This window comes from Callorhinchus milii, unplaced genomic scaffold (genome assembly GCF_018977255.1).
Source record: "Callorhinchus milii isolate IMCB2004 unplaced genomic scaffold, IMCB_Cmil_1.0 Scaffold1, whole genome shotgun sequence".
Lineage (NCBI taxonomy): Eukaryota > Metazoa > Chordata > Chondrichthyes > Chimaeriformes > Callorhinchidae > Callorhinchus > Callorhinchus milii.
Window position 1 is genome coordinate 114,752,435 of NW_024704742.1, and position 14,432 is coordinate 114,766,866.

At 40.4% G+C, this 14,432-nt stretch overlaps 1 protein-coding gene across 1 annotated transcript in view; it reads right to left on the reverse strand.

Moving 5' to 3' along the window:
- The window catches only part of rasgrf2b (Ras protein-specific guanine nucleotide-releasing factor 2b), a 102,613-nt gene that overhangs the window by 41,804 nt on the left and 46,377 nt on the right, over positions 1-14,432 (reverse strand). The window contains exons 8-13 of the mRNA XM_042334559.1: positions 12,147-12,256; positions 6,911-7,029; positions 4,936-5,096; positions 3,032-3,098; positions 1,506-1,642; positions 34-116 (exon numbers count right to left, since the gene is read on the reverse strand). Coding sequence (XP_042190493.1) covers positions 34-116; positions 1,506-1,642; positions 3,032-3,098; positions 4,936-5,096; positions 6,911-7,029; positions 12,147-12,256 — 677 coding nt within the window. The remainder of the gene's footprint in view (positions 1-33; positions 117-1,505; positions 1,643-3,031; positions 3,099-4,935; positions 5,097-6,910; positions 7,030-12,146; positions 12,257-14,432) is intronic.

Sequence of the window (14,432 nt, forward strand, 5' to 3'; positions counted from 1 at the left end):
TTACTGTAATTAATGCCCTGGCACCACACTTACCTAATCATGTGAGGCACTGTAACTTTTGAATTTTCTTCAAACACGTTGTTCATCAGACCATTGCATCTTATGTTGTCTATGCACTGTCAAATACCAAGGGCAAACAGTTAGAAATAAATCAATAGAGATACCTTTACAGGCATTTTGATTTCACACCCTGCAATAAATACCAGCGTTCTTCCTGGGTGGGTATTATGGAAGAATGATTTCAAATGGGCCAAAAGTCCTGTAGCTCAGTGGTTAGAGCACTCGCTTTGCAATTGAGAGACCTGAGTTCAATTCCAGGCAGGGCGAAACCTTGGGCAAGTTTCCTTACTCCACACGCCTAATAATAATCCCTCCAAAATCAAAAAAAACAATAATAAATTGGTCATTTTCAATCTACGACTGTTTGTGGGATATTGCTGTGCGCAATTGGCTGCCGCGTTCGCCCACAAATATACAGTCAATTCACTTTAGTGTGTTCTGTGAAGCGCTTTGGGACGTCCGCCCGACGTGAAAAGCGCTATATCAAATGCAAGGATTATTATTATTAAAAGGGCTTCCTCATCTGAAACTCTTTTGCACTCTTATTTTCTACTGTTTAAAAATGGAATGACCAATTGACAGCCTGGCTATCCATTTGATTCAAAAAACTTTCCTTTTTCGGGTCCTAAGGAAGAAAATGGAAATCTAAAATAATTTTATGAACCACATGGTTTGCAGGGGTGGGTGTTCCTTTAACTTCTATTTTTTTCCTTTCCTCTCCTGAAAACTAATGTGCTCGGTTATCATTCCACATGCACTGACCACCCTCTTGTATGTATCCCAAGTGGCCATTCTTCGTGTGTGATTGTCACTGTTGGCAGACATCATGTGTGGGGAGGGGGGGAGAAGGTATCACAACAAAGCCTGTTCCAACTTTCATTCCATATCCACATGTACAAATGTTCCAGTTGCTGGACAGCAATTAGGAATGGGAAACCTGGCTGATTCTTACATGTCTCCTCTCGAGCTGGTGAGAACTGAGGCCAGCTTGTGCCAATCTGGTGAAATTGACTGACTGGAAATTATAGCTGGGATCATCCAAATCCTCAGCTGGATGCCTGACACATGCGAAACCCATCAGTGTATCCAAATCAGACTAAGAGTGCACGTATGCCATTTAGACATAGAAATTTCTGTGTCTAATGGAACGCATACTCTCTCCCCGGAGGGACACACCCTGCTTCCGGATGTAAATCTGGAGGGTACGAGGTGCAGGTTGTCAAGAGACAAGGCTTGGGGACCCCAGAGTGTATTATTCGGGTACTATTGGAGCTTAATCAGGTAAAACTGCATAGCTTTCCATTCAAAACACTTTCTGATAGGACCACCCTACACGCAAGGTGTTACAGGGTTAACAGGAGCTGAGTGGGAAGAACTTTGTCCCTATCATGATGAGTGATTGGGAGCCTAATGTTCCATTGAACTGCGGCTATGAGGATAATTACCTGACTAATGTCACTTGTCCACGCAGCCTTTTCCTGTCGCGATGGAGATAACAGCACAACAGTGAATGGTGGAGCATCGGGAGACTCGACCACAATTTTGAAGTCTAGGTGCCCAAAAACCTGTCCAGAGCTTTTGGCTAAAAAGTATAAATAAAAGTTAGCACACCGAGCAGAAAATATTGAAAGCTAACTTTGGAAAAAGTGACAAAATAGCATTTTTCCTATTTGACCGAGCAAGAGAATATTCCAGTCCTTGACTCAGCTTTGATTCCTTTGCATATGTTTGTTCCCATTGGACTGTTGAAGAGGCCTTGTCTACTATCACTTCTATCAAATATCCTAATTGAGGTTATAATCACTGGTCTCAAGTGTAAAGGAAAATTTGAGCATGACAGACTGAAGAGAAGGTGGGACCAAAAAGTATATGACCTATTGGATAGTGCACATAACACAAACCTTGCATCCAAAGTGAGCCAAGAGCACAGAGCAGAAGACATGCAATATAAGTTAGCCCAAAGTACATTTTGAACAAATATCTGGAAAATATCTTTTCTCAAAGTGCTGAATGTTTGGATTAATTGACTAAGCAAGGCAATAGAGTCAATCGATAGTTATTCAACATGCAATTCAATACCAAAATGGGAAATTTAATGTACAAGAAGGGTAAACTTCAGCAGAAAAAGGCTTTTCTCAACTTCAAAATTGATTTAGTTTGTATACGGCTGTCACCTCACACTTGTTTGTGAAACACTGCTGTGCAAAAAGTTAGCTGCCATGGTTACCTACAAAGGCGTCATTGCATTTTAGAGTAAAACTCTTTGAGACATCCTCCTGATGCGAAAGGCGCTACATCAGTTACAAGGATAATTATTATTACATACTCTGTTTTAGAAAGAAGTTGTATAAGATGATTGTTAGTAAGATTTTTAAAGTATACCCCATATTTGAAGATATTTAAAATTTTTGTAGATGATTATTAGCTTTCAAAGTAGAGAGACCGACTTCAGTTTTGAAATGAAATCCACCAAATATAACAAATATACGCACATGGTCTACTGTCTCGTGCAATACCCAATATTGGTACTTTCTACACCCTCACGCAAACATTTGCTCCATCTGACTTTCGGGCATTGTAAAGATGTTGGGATCTCACAAGTGTGTGTAAGAGATTCCTGTGACGCTTAATACTAGTTTAATGCTAAGGTTTGCCTGAGTCTCGATTTTTGTCAAGTAATTCTTACCAAAATAAAGGACAATTGTTACCATCCTAAAAAGCACACATAAATCAAAAGTACAATCTTAATAACTAGAAAATCTGTAGGAATCTGTTTTGATGGTGAGTGAGGTTATCCCCTGTGTCAAATTAGTCTCATTCGGTTACATGCGAATTGCCTTGATAGTAAACCAACTTCAAGGTAGCTCACGCTCCCCATGTTGCCATACCTGAGCCTCTAGCCACTAAAGAGCAATGCAGAATTTCATTTATTTATGGCTTCATGATCTGCAGAAATACTGACTGTACTTACATTCATCCTCACTGGAGTCAGGCTCTTCTATAAGAGTGCAGTCCATCAGGGAGAGAACACCTCCAGTCTAAAGAAAGTAAAAGCAGCAGCAGTCAGTATGGAAATCATTTAGCTTCTCTCTAGAATGCCCTTTGGCCCATCTGATCTCACGGGCCTCCAGAACATCCAGCTCACAGTGCACTTATCACAACATCAAACTGCTTTTTATACGAATCCAGTATCTTGGCCTCTCTACCATCTTTCCTGGCAACCTGTTCTAGTCATCAATTACCCTCTGTGTAAAGAAAAACTTCCTGGTGTCTGTCCTGAAATTGCTCTTTACAACTCTAAACCTGTGTCCTCTTGTTCTACTTTCTTGATGAATCCAAAAGCATTGATACGAGTTTATTTTTCCAATCCCATTAAAATCTTATCCACCTCTATGAGGTCCCATCTGAATTGTCTTCTCTAAAGACTGAAGAGCCCTAGCTTGTATAATTGTTGTTATAGCTCTCATTTGCTCTGTTAAGTAAGTGGCTGATAAAGATTTGCCCTGTGAATTCATGGGAAACTTTAGTCAAAATGTATCTCACATCAAGGAGCCAGTGATGCTGCCACTTAAAAGAGGAACATTTTTCAACCTATAATTCTGTGACTCCAAAACAGCATAAGGAACATTGGAAAATGTAGGTTTCAAATATGCTCTCACCCTACCCTCATTCCTCTGCCCGCAGAGTGGTTCTGACGTTCCAACAGGACCCAGAGAAACTACAAACCAGGTAAACCCACACAAGGTGTGTTTGAATAGAAAGCCGATACAATATGTTCTACCTCAAGTTATAACTGAGACAATGAGCATTATATAAGTTACTTGAAGAAGCCAAAATACTGAAAAATGCATGTGCAGGTTCATAAAAATGCAGTTAAAAGTGTCAGCCTGGCTCGCTTCTGCGTCAGAAAGTTATGGGTTCAAGCACGGGACTTGGAATCTCGCAGAGTAAGCTGACACTGCAATGCAGTGCTGGGGGAGAAGGGGGTTTCATTGTCGGAGTTGCAGTCCTTCAGCTGAGATGTTAAACCGAGGTTCTGTCTGCCTGTTCAGATGGACGTTAAAAATCCCAAGGCACTATTTGAAAAGAGAGGGGAATCCTGACCTGACCAACAATCCCCCAAATAAAATTGGTCACGCACTTCATGGCTGTTTGTGGGACTTTGCTGTGCCTAACGGAATGTGAGTTTCGCCCACAATATATACAGTCAAAACCACTTTACAGTATATCCCTCTGAAGTGCTTTGAGACATCTCTAGCACGTGATAAGGCACTATATCAAATTCAAGCATTATTATTTTATAGATTTTAAAAATATGTTATCCGGTCCAGATTCTGCTTCTATAAAACAATGACACAACAGTTTTCATGTTTATTAGATGCTATTATTATTATGGTTGACAAAATATGTCTAAGGAAAACGGTTGGTTACTTGTGCTGAGGCAAGATCGAACTGGAAATGAAGTCTTGCAAGTCAGTGTAATGTGCATGCCTTGCCTTGCACAAAATACAGCTGCCAGGAAGCTTACCACTTTACTGAGGAGCACTTCGCTAACCTTATTGATGGCTCTAGTTGTGATATTTGCAAAATGCTAATTACGACTTCCGAAAGCCACCAAAGCCTGAAGAAGGTCTGAGAGCAAACCACAGCCACCTGTTTTGCTCTGTAACCCTACTGTGTTTTTTTGTGTCCTTCAGTAATCAGCAACCCCCATCCGAGCGCTCAGATTGTTCGCAGAATTTCAAATAGAGCTTCTCATTCTTTTGCGAGCATTGTTAATTCGATCCCAATGTAGAATGCAACGGGGGGTGTATGAGGGGGAGCGATGGGGGGAGAACAGATTTAAAAACAGGCTTAAAAAGAATTAAATGGCACCTTCAGAAGATGCAGCTTTCCTCCGGAACTTCTTGTGCAAACTAAAAAGTGCTTTGTAAATAAGAAGCACTGCCTTTCTCCTTCCTTCTTCAAAGAAAGGGAGCCTAGACGGACTTTGGTGAGCTTCCCTCTCTCCACCGAAGGGAGCTGTATAAGAGAACCTGGAATGCCAGAAAGATTTCGGTCAGATTCCATGAAGGAGAGTGTTGAAATCGATATGTCCAAACAAAACGTAAAATGTTAGTCTTTTTATTCTGAAACCCTGCATGAACCCTTCCAACCTGACTTCCATAATGCTCATAATATCAAGACTGCCCTGGTTACAAATGACATTGTCTCCTACTGAGACCAGGGCTCTCTCTGCCTCCTCGTTCCACCTTCACGCTGCTGTCCTTTTCATTCTTTCCGATCCCAATGTCTCTGAAACTGCTATATAAATGTAAGTTGTTGTTTGTTGTTGTTGATGGGTTCATTTCACTAAGGTCCTTCTGGCTAAGAGGAGAATCCTACCAGTTCAGACTGGATTCAAATCCAAGACCAAGTATTGGAAACCCAGTGTGCCAACCCACTGCACCATCCAGTCTTCCACTGGAGACTGACATTCCTCTCAGGTCCTGCAACCCTACAAGCCAAAGCCCTCATGGGATAGGGTTGTCTTTGCTGTGCAAGCAGTAGGAAGATAGTTGGTGTTGTGTGGAATTAGCTAATTAAACTAGCAACACCTCACTGTACAATCTAGGGTCCCCAAGCCATAATACTTGTCTGCCTGCACCTAACTCACTCCCCCCAACCCGGCCCAACACCCGGATTAGGTAAACAATGTATGTCCCTCTCAAGTGCGGACTCTATACCAGACAAATGGAGATTTCCATACATACGTGGAACTCTCTATCTGGTTTGGAAACTCTTAAGCACTACGAAGGGTTTCCACCACGTATCAGACTAAAAAACACACTCCTTCTGGTAATTTTTTTTACAAATAAATAATACATGTTGAACGTAGTTCCCCTAATTTAGTTTATTTCACTGTCATCAAAAGTAGCATTTGTTCAAATATAGAGTAATGCTGGTGAAGTGGTTAAATGACAGAATGATGTTATAACCTTTAACCAAACACTATCAAACATGCTAACCACCCACGCATTATTCAATGATGACAGGCCCATTTCAATCTGCCAACCACCTGCCAACCTAAAATTACAGTCAAGCAAAAAACTGCAGAAAGACAGACATTTTTAGTCCTTCAGTAATCTGAGTGCATTTTATTCTCACAGTGACCTCAAAATCAAACCACAAAACCTATTGGAAAATGAAATAGGAGCCTAAAACAAAACAAAAAGGATCTCAATGCATAGGAAGAGCAGGTCATTCAACCTATTAATAGTAAAATCATGGCAGCTCTTGATCTTTCTAAACCCGTTTCCATCTTTTTCTCGCATCTCTTAATACTTTTGCTGCCTAAATATCTTTCCTTCTTTTAAACTCCTCAAGTGATTCTGTATCTATTGCATTCTTATAGCTGGAAGAGAATGGAGAACTTCAATTCAGTCAGTCTGATTTGGATAATAAATGAGGTCCACAGGTGAATGCCCTGAGATGCCATCCCAGCTGAAGGGCACTATTTAAAGGCAAGTTGTTGTTGAAGGGTTGGATTGTATCCAGTAAGTTATCCAGTCACTTATATATCTATTCACTATCACACACAGTTTTTTCAAGGATTTACACAATAGGCAACCATCTGGAATTCACACTAAAATCGTCATGCTTTCACTCTGTGTTATTGCACATTACATCTTAGTCTTTCTTTAACACCTACAAAATTCACAGTTACCACTCTGTACACCAAATCCTGTGAAATGCTTTGAGATGTCCTCCCGACATGAAAGGCCCCCTGTCAAACGCAGGGAGTATTAAATACAAATGCAAGGATTATCAAGCAGACTACATGTAAGCTTTAGGTAAAAGGCACACTTACCTTGGCGTACAAAAGTCTGGCTTGTATCCAGCAAGATGTCACATCCTTCCACAATCGTTCTCTCTATTGCAAGGTTTTTCCGAATATTTTCTGTGTCACTCACTTCATCATGCATTACTCTAAACATATACACAGCAGTCAGATCATTAAATGCAATTTAGTCTATGACATGTATTTATGCTTGATTCCCAGCTCAGTGAATCACAAGAAATCAATACAACTGGTTGCACACACGACATATTAATATAAACTAAGGTTACTTAGCAACAGATGTGCCTCGTTTTCTAGTGAGCACTATTATTACATTATTACAATGTATTATGTGTCAAATGATCAAGTCAAAACTTATCCTCCTCTCTAACTATTATCAATAATACTGAGTGAGTGTCACTTCAGTTTTTCTTCATCATTGAAATCAGTGATTTTAAAGTTTAATAATCCTGTGTTGGTCAATGATCAGAGTCTTATCTTCCTTCTTTCCTTGTTCTAAAGCCCAGCAATTCAATGCTGTTGCCCATCACTTGTTGCAAGTATCTGTACCAGTTCCATCACTGACTGAATTTTGCATAATTCAGATGGCAACAAGATGTAGGGGAAACCAAAAGCTGACTGAAATGGAGTCCTGTAGCTTAGTGGCTAAAGCACTTGCCTCGCAAGCGAGAGGACCCAGATTCGATTCCCAGGCAAGGCAAAACATTGGGCAAGTTTCCTTATTCCACATGCTTCTGTTTACCGAGCAGTAAGTAGGAACCCCGTTGTTATTCGATTGGCAGATTGTTTTTCTGGGTGTAATAATCTCTTAAAAAANTAATAATTTGGTCACTCAATCCACCACTGTTTGTGGGACACTGCTGTGCGCAATTGGCTGTCGCGTTTCGCCCACAAAATACAGACAATTCACTTAATATATTCTTTGAAGTGCTTTGAGACTCTCCAAGACATGATAAGGGGCTATATCAAAATACAAGGATTATTATATTATATATTATTTTTACTATGCTTTGATTCACCTTTGAATACTCAGACCACACAGTTCACAGGCTTTTCTGGGAGTCTTAAGAATCTGGGAATTCAAGTTGTATCGTTCCCTTTCAACAGAAGCAGCACGATCAAAAGACATATATGTTCTGTGTGGGATGCGAATGTAACTGATGATGACGAACTGATGATTAAGAGAACAATAGTATACAAATACACATTTCCCCAGCCTGTCCATCTACAGGCCAGTTTGTCTAGCAAGAGGTCCAACCAGAAAAATCCAGCCTGTCCAGCTCTGGGTGAGTCAAACAAACTCTGAAATGGACTTCCAGAGAGTGGGGCAGATATGCTGAAAACCTGCCCCCCAATAATGGGGCAAGGGGCCTGAATAGGCCGGTGCCCGCTGAGTGGACGGAGCAGCCGGGTTGTTAGGATTTAAGCACATTGAAATTTATTACGTTCAACAGAAACCAAAACGAGGGCTTATACTCCCTAGGCTAGGCTCTGACAGAGGGAGTAAAAGGGACTTTGTGGCTGGTTTGTAGGAATTTTACTCAGCTTGAAAACAAGATGTAAACATCCTCACCGAGAGAGATACCACACATCAACTGAAGGTTTGAATTGAATTCGCAAGAGGCAGAATTGTCATGAGAAAACTGAATGTGACTTTCAACAACTGAGTGAGCAAATGTTCCACTTCATACCTCAGAGCTTCCACTGAGCAACACTTCAAATCCCAAACACTGCTACCAAGAGAAGGAAATGCCAAGCCTCCCAGAGGATAACACACAGATTGCCCTCAAGAACCTACAATCTAAACTGCTCAGGGTCTTGAGGCAACGCAGAGGAGAGCAATAAGAATGATCCCCAGTGTTAGAGGAATGAGCTATGAGCGAATGAGCAAATTCTAGACAATCTAGGGCTCTTCAGTCTTGAGAGAAGATGACTCATAAGAAATCTCATTGAGATGTACCAAATTTTAAATAGGACTGAAGAAATAAATCCAGATCAGTACTTTGGGAAGTATGAAAGTAGTAGAACAAGAGGACATAGGCTTAGAGTTGTAAAGAGCAATTTCAGGGCAGATGCTAGGAAGGTTTTCTTTATGCAGCAAGTAATCAACAACAGGAACAGATTGCCAGGAATAATTGGAGAGGCCAGGACACTTAACTTGACTTATTTTAAGAGCAGCTTGATGCATCAGGTTTGACCCCCAATTATCCTTCCTCCCCCACATCCGGTCCCTCAGCAGCACCGCTTTCTTCCAGTTTCCGACACATCGCCCGTCTCCGCCAATACCCCACTCCAAAAGCCGTTGAAACCCTGGTCCATGCCTTTGTCACTTCTCGGCTGGACTATTCAAATGCCCTTCTCGCCGGCCTCCCCTCCACTACCATCCACAAAATCCAGGTCATCCAAAACTCTGCCGCCTGCATTCTTACCCGCACTAAACTCCGCTTCCCGATCACCCCAGTCCTTGCTAGACTGCACTGGCTGCCTGTCCCAGAAAGGATCGATTTCAAGATCCTCACCCTTGTCTTCAAATCCCTCTACTCCTCTGCATCCCCCTACTTCTCTGACCTCCTCTCTCCTCAGAACAGTGCCCGTTGCCTTCGTTCCTCCGGGTCTGGCCTCCTCCTTGTCCCCCGAGTCCTCCACACCACCCTCGGCGGCCGTGCGTTCAGCCACTATGCCCCGAGGCTCTGGAACTCCCTTCCTGACTCACTTCACCTCGCGCCCTCTCTTCCTATTTTCAGGTCTCGGCTGAAGACCTTTCTTTTCAACCGGGCCTTTGGTCATCTTCCTCCCCCTCCCCCTGGCTCGGCCCCGGGATCTGTTACTGTGAAGCGTTCTAAGACACCGTCCAGCGTGTAGGGCGCTATATAAATCTAAGTTGTTGTTGTTAAGTTGCTTTAGAGACTCTTAAGCATGGTAATGGGTTTCCAATATGTCAGATACCTGGTTGATCAAAAATAAAAGTTTTTTTGCACTTTTTTGACCAATTGTCCAGAATATTCTTTTAATATGTGAAGGTATGAATACAACAACAACAAGAATACAACATGTGGAGTCCTGTAGCTCAGTGGTTAGAGCACTCGCCTTGCAAGCAAGACACCTGGGTTCAATTCCAGGCAGGGCAAAACCTTGGGCAAGTTTCCTTACTCCACACGCCTAATAATAATATAGTAATAATAATCCTTGTATTTGATATAGCGCTTTTCACGTCTTCAAGACGTCTCAAAGCGCTTCACAGAATATACTGTAAAGTGAATTGACCTTATATTTGTGGGCGAAACGCGGCAGTCAATTGTCGTGGATTGAAAATGACTAATTTATTATTGTTTTGTTTTGGAGGGATTATTATTAGGTGTGTGGAGTAAGGAAACTTAAATAATACATTGGTCATTTTCAATCCACGACTGTTTGTGGGACACTGCTGTGCGCAATTGGCTGCTGCGTTTCGCCCACAGATATACGATCAATTCACTTTACAGTCTATTCTGTGAAGCGCTTTGAGACGTCGAAAATATGTGAAAAGCGCTATATCAAATGCAAGGATTATTGTTATTATTATTATAATAAGTTGCATTTACATAGCATCCTTTGTGTGAGGTTGTGTCTTGGAGCACTTAATTTAGGTACGATTGACAATTTGAGAAGCGCTCCAGTACACTACCGCACGTGAAGGAGTAGCATTATAAATGCAAGTTGTTGTTGACAATTAGGTTTAAAAATGTCAAATCTTTCTGATCTACAGTCATTCTTCCTACAAATAGCTTCTCTCATCCCACAGAATTATTTTTTCCACAAATTTGGTCTGCTTTCAGATAAACACAGAAGGCTAAAAGTTAATTTAATATTGGTCTTCAAAGCTCTGAAGGCTTTGACAAAGCTGGCCAATGTTCACGATTTCCAATGAAGAATTAAAATCTTTTGCACCCAGTGTGTAGAAATGTCATGAATGAAATGCTTTGACACAAGTGGCTATTGAAGCTGAGACCATAACTGTATTAATAGAGAATTCGGTAAACATTCCCTATAAGATATAGGGATGGGCAGAGAATTCAGGTTAGAGTCATTATCTCCAGTGGATGAGCTAGTTCCAGTTTAGGCTTGCCAATGATCTTCTCATTCACTGTGACTGTGTATGATCTTGTACTGTTCATAAGTTTCATCCTTTAATCTAGTGATATCTATAGGATTGTGGATGAACTGATCAAATATAATTTAGTTTTTTTTAAAAAAAATAAACTCGATTTCATTTCTAAATTATTAATCTTAAAGACTGTTGAAAATTGCGTTGTGAACTCTGAGGCCCCTATGTGGTTTGTGTTGGACTATGTATATTAATGTTATCCAAAACAGCATATAATAACAATAATAATAATAATAATCCTTGCATTTGATATCGTGCTTTCCACTTCTTCTAGACGTCGCAAAGCACTTCACAGAATATACCACAAAGTGAATTGACTGTATATTTGCGGCAGCCAATTTTACACAGCAGTGTCCCACAAACAGTCATGGATTGAGTGACCAAATTATTATTATTTTTTGTTTGAGGAGATTATTATCCCCGAGGAAGCGTTCCGCCAATCAACTAACAACCGGGTCCCTACTTACTGCTAGGTAAACAGAAATATGTAGAACAAGGAAACTTGCCCAAGGTTTCGCCCTGCCAGGAATCAAACCCAGGTCTCTCACTTGTGATGAGAGTGCTCTAACCACTGAGCTGAAGGATTTCAGATGAGTCAAGACTACGTTTCTCATGATTGGCCGGTAAGTGTGCACGCGTGGACTGGTCACCACGTCATTCGATTCAGCCCACAAATGCAAATGCTGAATGCAAATGCGGGAGTAAAGCAGGAGGGGAAGTATCCTATAACAATAATAATAATAATCCTTGCATTTGATATAGATGGCTCAAAGCGCTTCACAGAATATGCTGTAAAGTGAATTGATCGTATATTTGTGGGCGAAATGCAGCAGCCAATTGCCCACAGCAGCGTCCTACAAACAGTCGTGGATTGAAGTGACCAATTTATGTTTGTTTTATACTGCCACACACGTCCACATTCAATTTGTAGATTGATATATTTCCTGATCTTCTCTAGTTCCTAAGTAATCACTTAGGATAGCCATATCAATAATACTACATGTACAATCTATTTGGTTCTTTCTAACAATAACTATGAATTTATTATTACAGGGTGGAGTGCTTCACCTTTTGTGTCCAGATATGCAATTGCTATCTTACCTTGATAAATTTTCCAGTTTTGACTTGGCAAATTCCAGGCTTTTTCTTTCCACGTGCTCATGTGGCGTATGTGCCAAGAGTTCATGTAGTGTTATTATATACCGTGGGATCTGGAATTGGATAACAGAGAAATGTGGTCGTTAAACTAAAGTGATTGTATCCTCTACAGCAAACATTCACCATAAAAACACATTTGGTTAATCTTTTGCTGTGGGCTGGATTACTCCCCATGTCTAAATAGTTTACTGCCACATCCGGCAACAAACCCATTATTTTAATGTTCTCTGGTGGTTTGACAGAGACTTTGTAATTCTTGAAATTGTGAATAAGACTGGATTAGCTAAAAAGAAAATAATTCTATTTAACTTATTTTGACCAAAAAGGTCATCTCACCATGTTTTACAGTAAAAATGAAGTGAAAAATAAAATAATCCTTGCATTATTTGAAGTGCCTTTCACATGGAGAGAAAATTTCAAAGTTCTTTACAGGATTTTACTGTAAAGTGTAGCGACTGTGTACTTTGCAGGCAAATGCTGTGAATCTTGAAAGTGCTTTGAGATATCCTCCACGGATGAAAGAAGGTACATGAAATGCAAAGATTACTAAGGGTATTGTTAAGGGTAATACAGTATATTATTACTGCCCATCTAGATACAAATTGCACACGCGCCAGGAAAACCTATTGGAAAACATTAAGAGAGAGAGAAGACAATTTCTCCTAGTGTCCGTCTGGCCAAAATCCCCCAAATAAAATTGGTCATTCACTTCATGGCTGTTTGTGGGACATTGCAATGTGCAAATTGGTTGCCATATTCACCCACAACAACAGTCACCTATTCTATAGTATATCCCGTGAAATGCATTGGGAAGAATATCGAGAAAAGCGCAATATCAAATGTGGCAATTATCATTTTATTATAAGAAAGCTGAGAAATGTCATGCTTTTTTTAGACATATTCAAACATCACAATTGTCTGTGTTTGCCGCTGGAAGTTGGGACAGAACTTTCAGTATTAGAAACAACCACTCAGTTTGGCACTTGCTCCAGATTGGCTGATCAGAGAGGCTGATCTAATTTGAACTTTAAGAAATAATGAAATAAATGTCACAAACAAAATAGCTTCAGATGTCAGGTAGCAGTTTGGTACAAGATTATTATTAGGAGCTAATAATAACCAGTGTGATTTTGTAATTAATGGTTTTACCAATGGTTACAAAAACACTGCATTGATTCAGTTTTTATGTATTGCATTTTTATGTATCAGGAAAGGCAATATTGAATTCTCACAAAAATCCTCATAGACACAGGAACCTCAATAATGATCCAATATTTGTGCAGGCTCTTTTAGCACCTCTCTCTCACTTCCGAACAGAAGAGAGAAAAAAAGCTTATTGCCTGATAAGTAAGCCTTCTTTTATCTCCAGCTTCTAATATCTCTCTTATCACCCACAAATATAGTCAATTCACTTTACAGTATATTCTGTGAAGCGCTTTGAGACGTCTTGAAGCTTTGAAACGTCTATATAAAATGCAAGATTATTATTATTATCCATTGTCTCTCTCTCAACGCTAACCACTTATTTCCTGTAGCTAGCCCATCTCTCTCTCTAGTGTTTAATCTTTTTCTCGCTTATCTTCAGTGTCTAACCTCTCTATGATTGCTAGTTTCTCTCTTTCTCCCTCTCATCTACAGTGTCTAACCTCTCCCTGAAATTGTGCTTCTAATCTCTCATCTCTAGTTCCGACCTCTCTCTCACTTTCTGTACAACCTTTCTTGTTGTTCTCTATGTTGCTATTGACCTGAAAGTTTCTTCCCTTGTTTGTTCCCTAGTTCCATCTATATCATTCTACACATTCTTCATCCTTCAACACAGAGAGCAGCAGCAGATATTGTGTCAAATCAGAACGCATTCTATTCTTACATAAAATTATATTCTATCCTAATCTTTCCCAGGATCTTGAAACTGTAGAACTCCTAACTTCCCTAAGTTTCCCCACTGCTAATTAACAGGCTTTTAAGCTTGTCACCGCTTAATTGCTGTGCTACTTTCCAATTGATCTCATCTTCTCTCCAAATCTTTTCAACATTCCTAATCTGGGTTCGCTTACAATACACACAGTCACTGCACTTTACAGTGTGTCCTCCGAAGCACTTTGAGACATGAAAAGCTCTTTACCAAATGTTAGGGTTTATTATTTCCCGCTGCAGAATTGGCCTTGGCCCTTCAGACAAATTTCTCAGTTTAAAACAAAGTTAAACAGAATAGATCTGGGGCACCTTAGC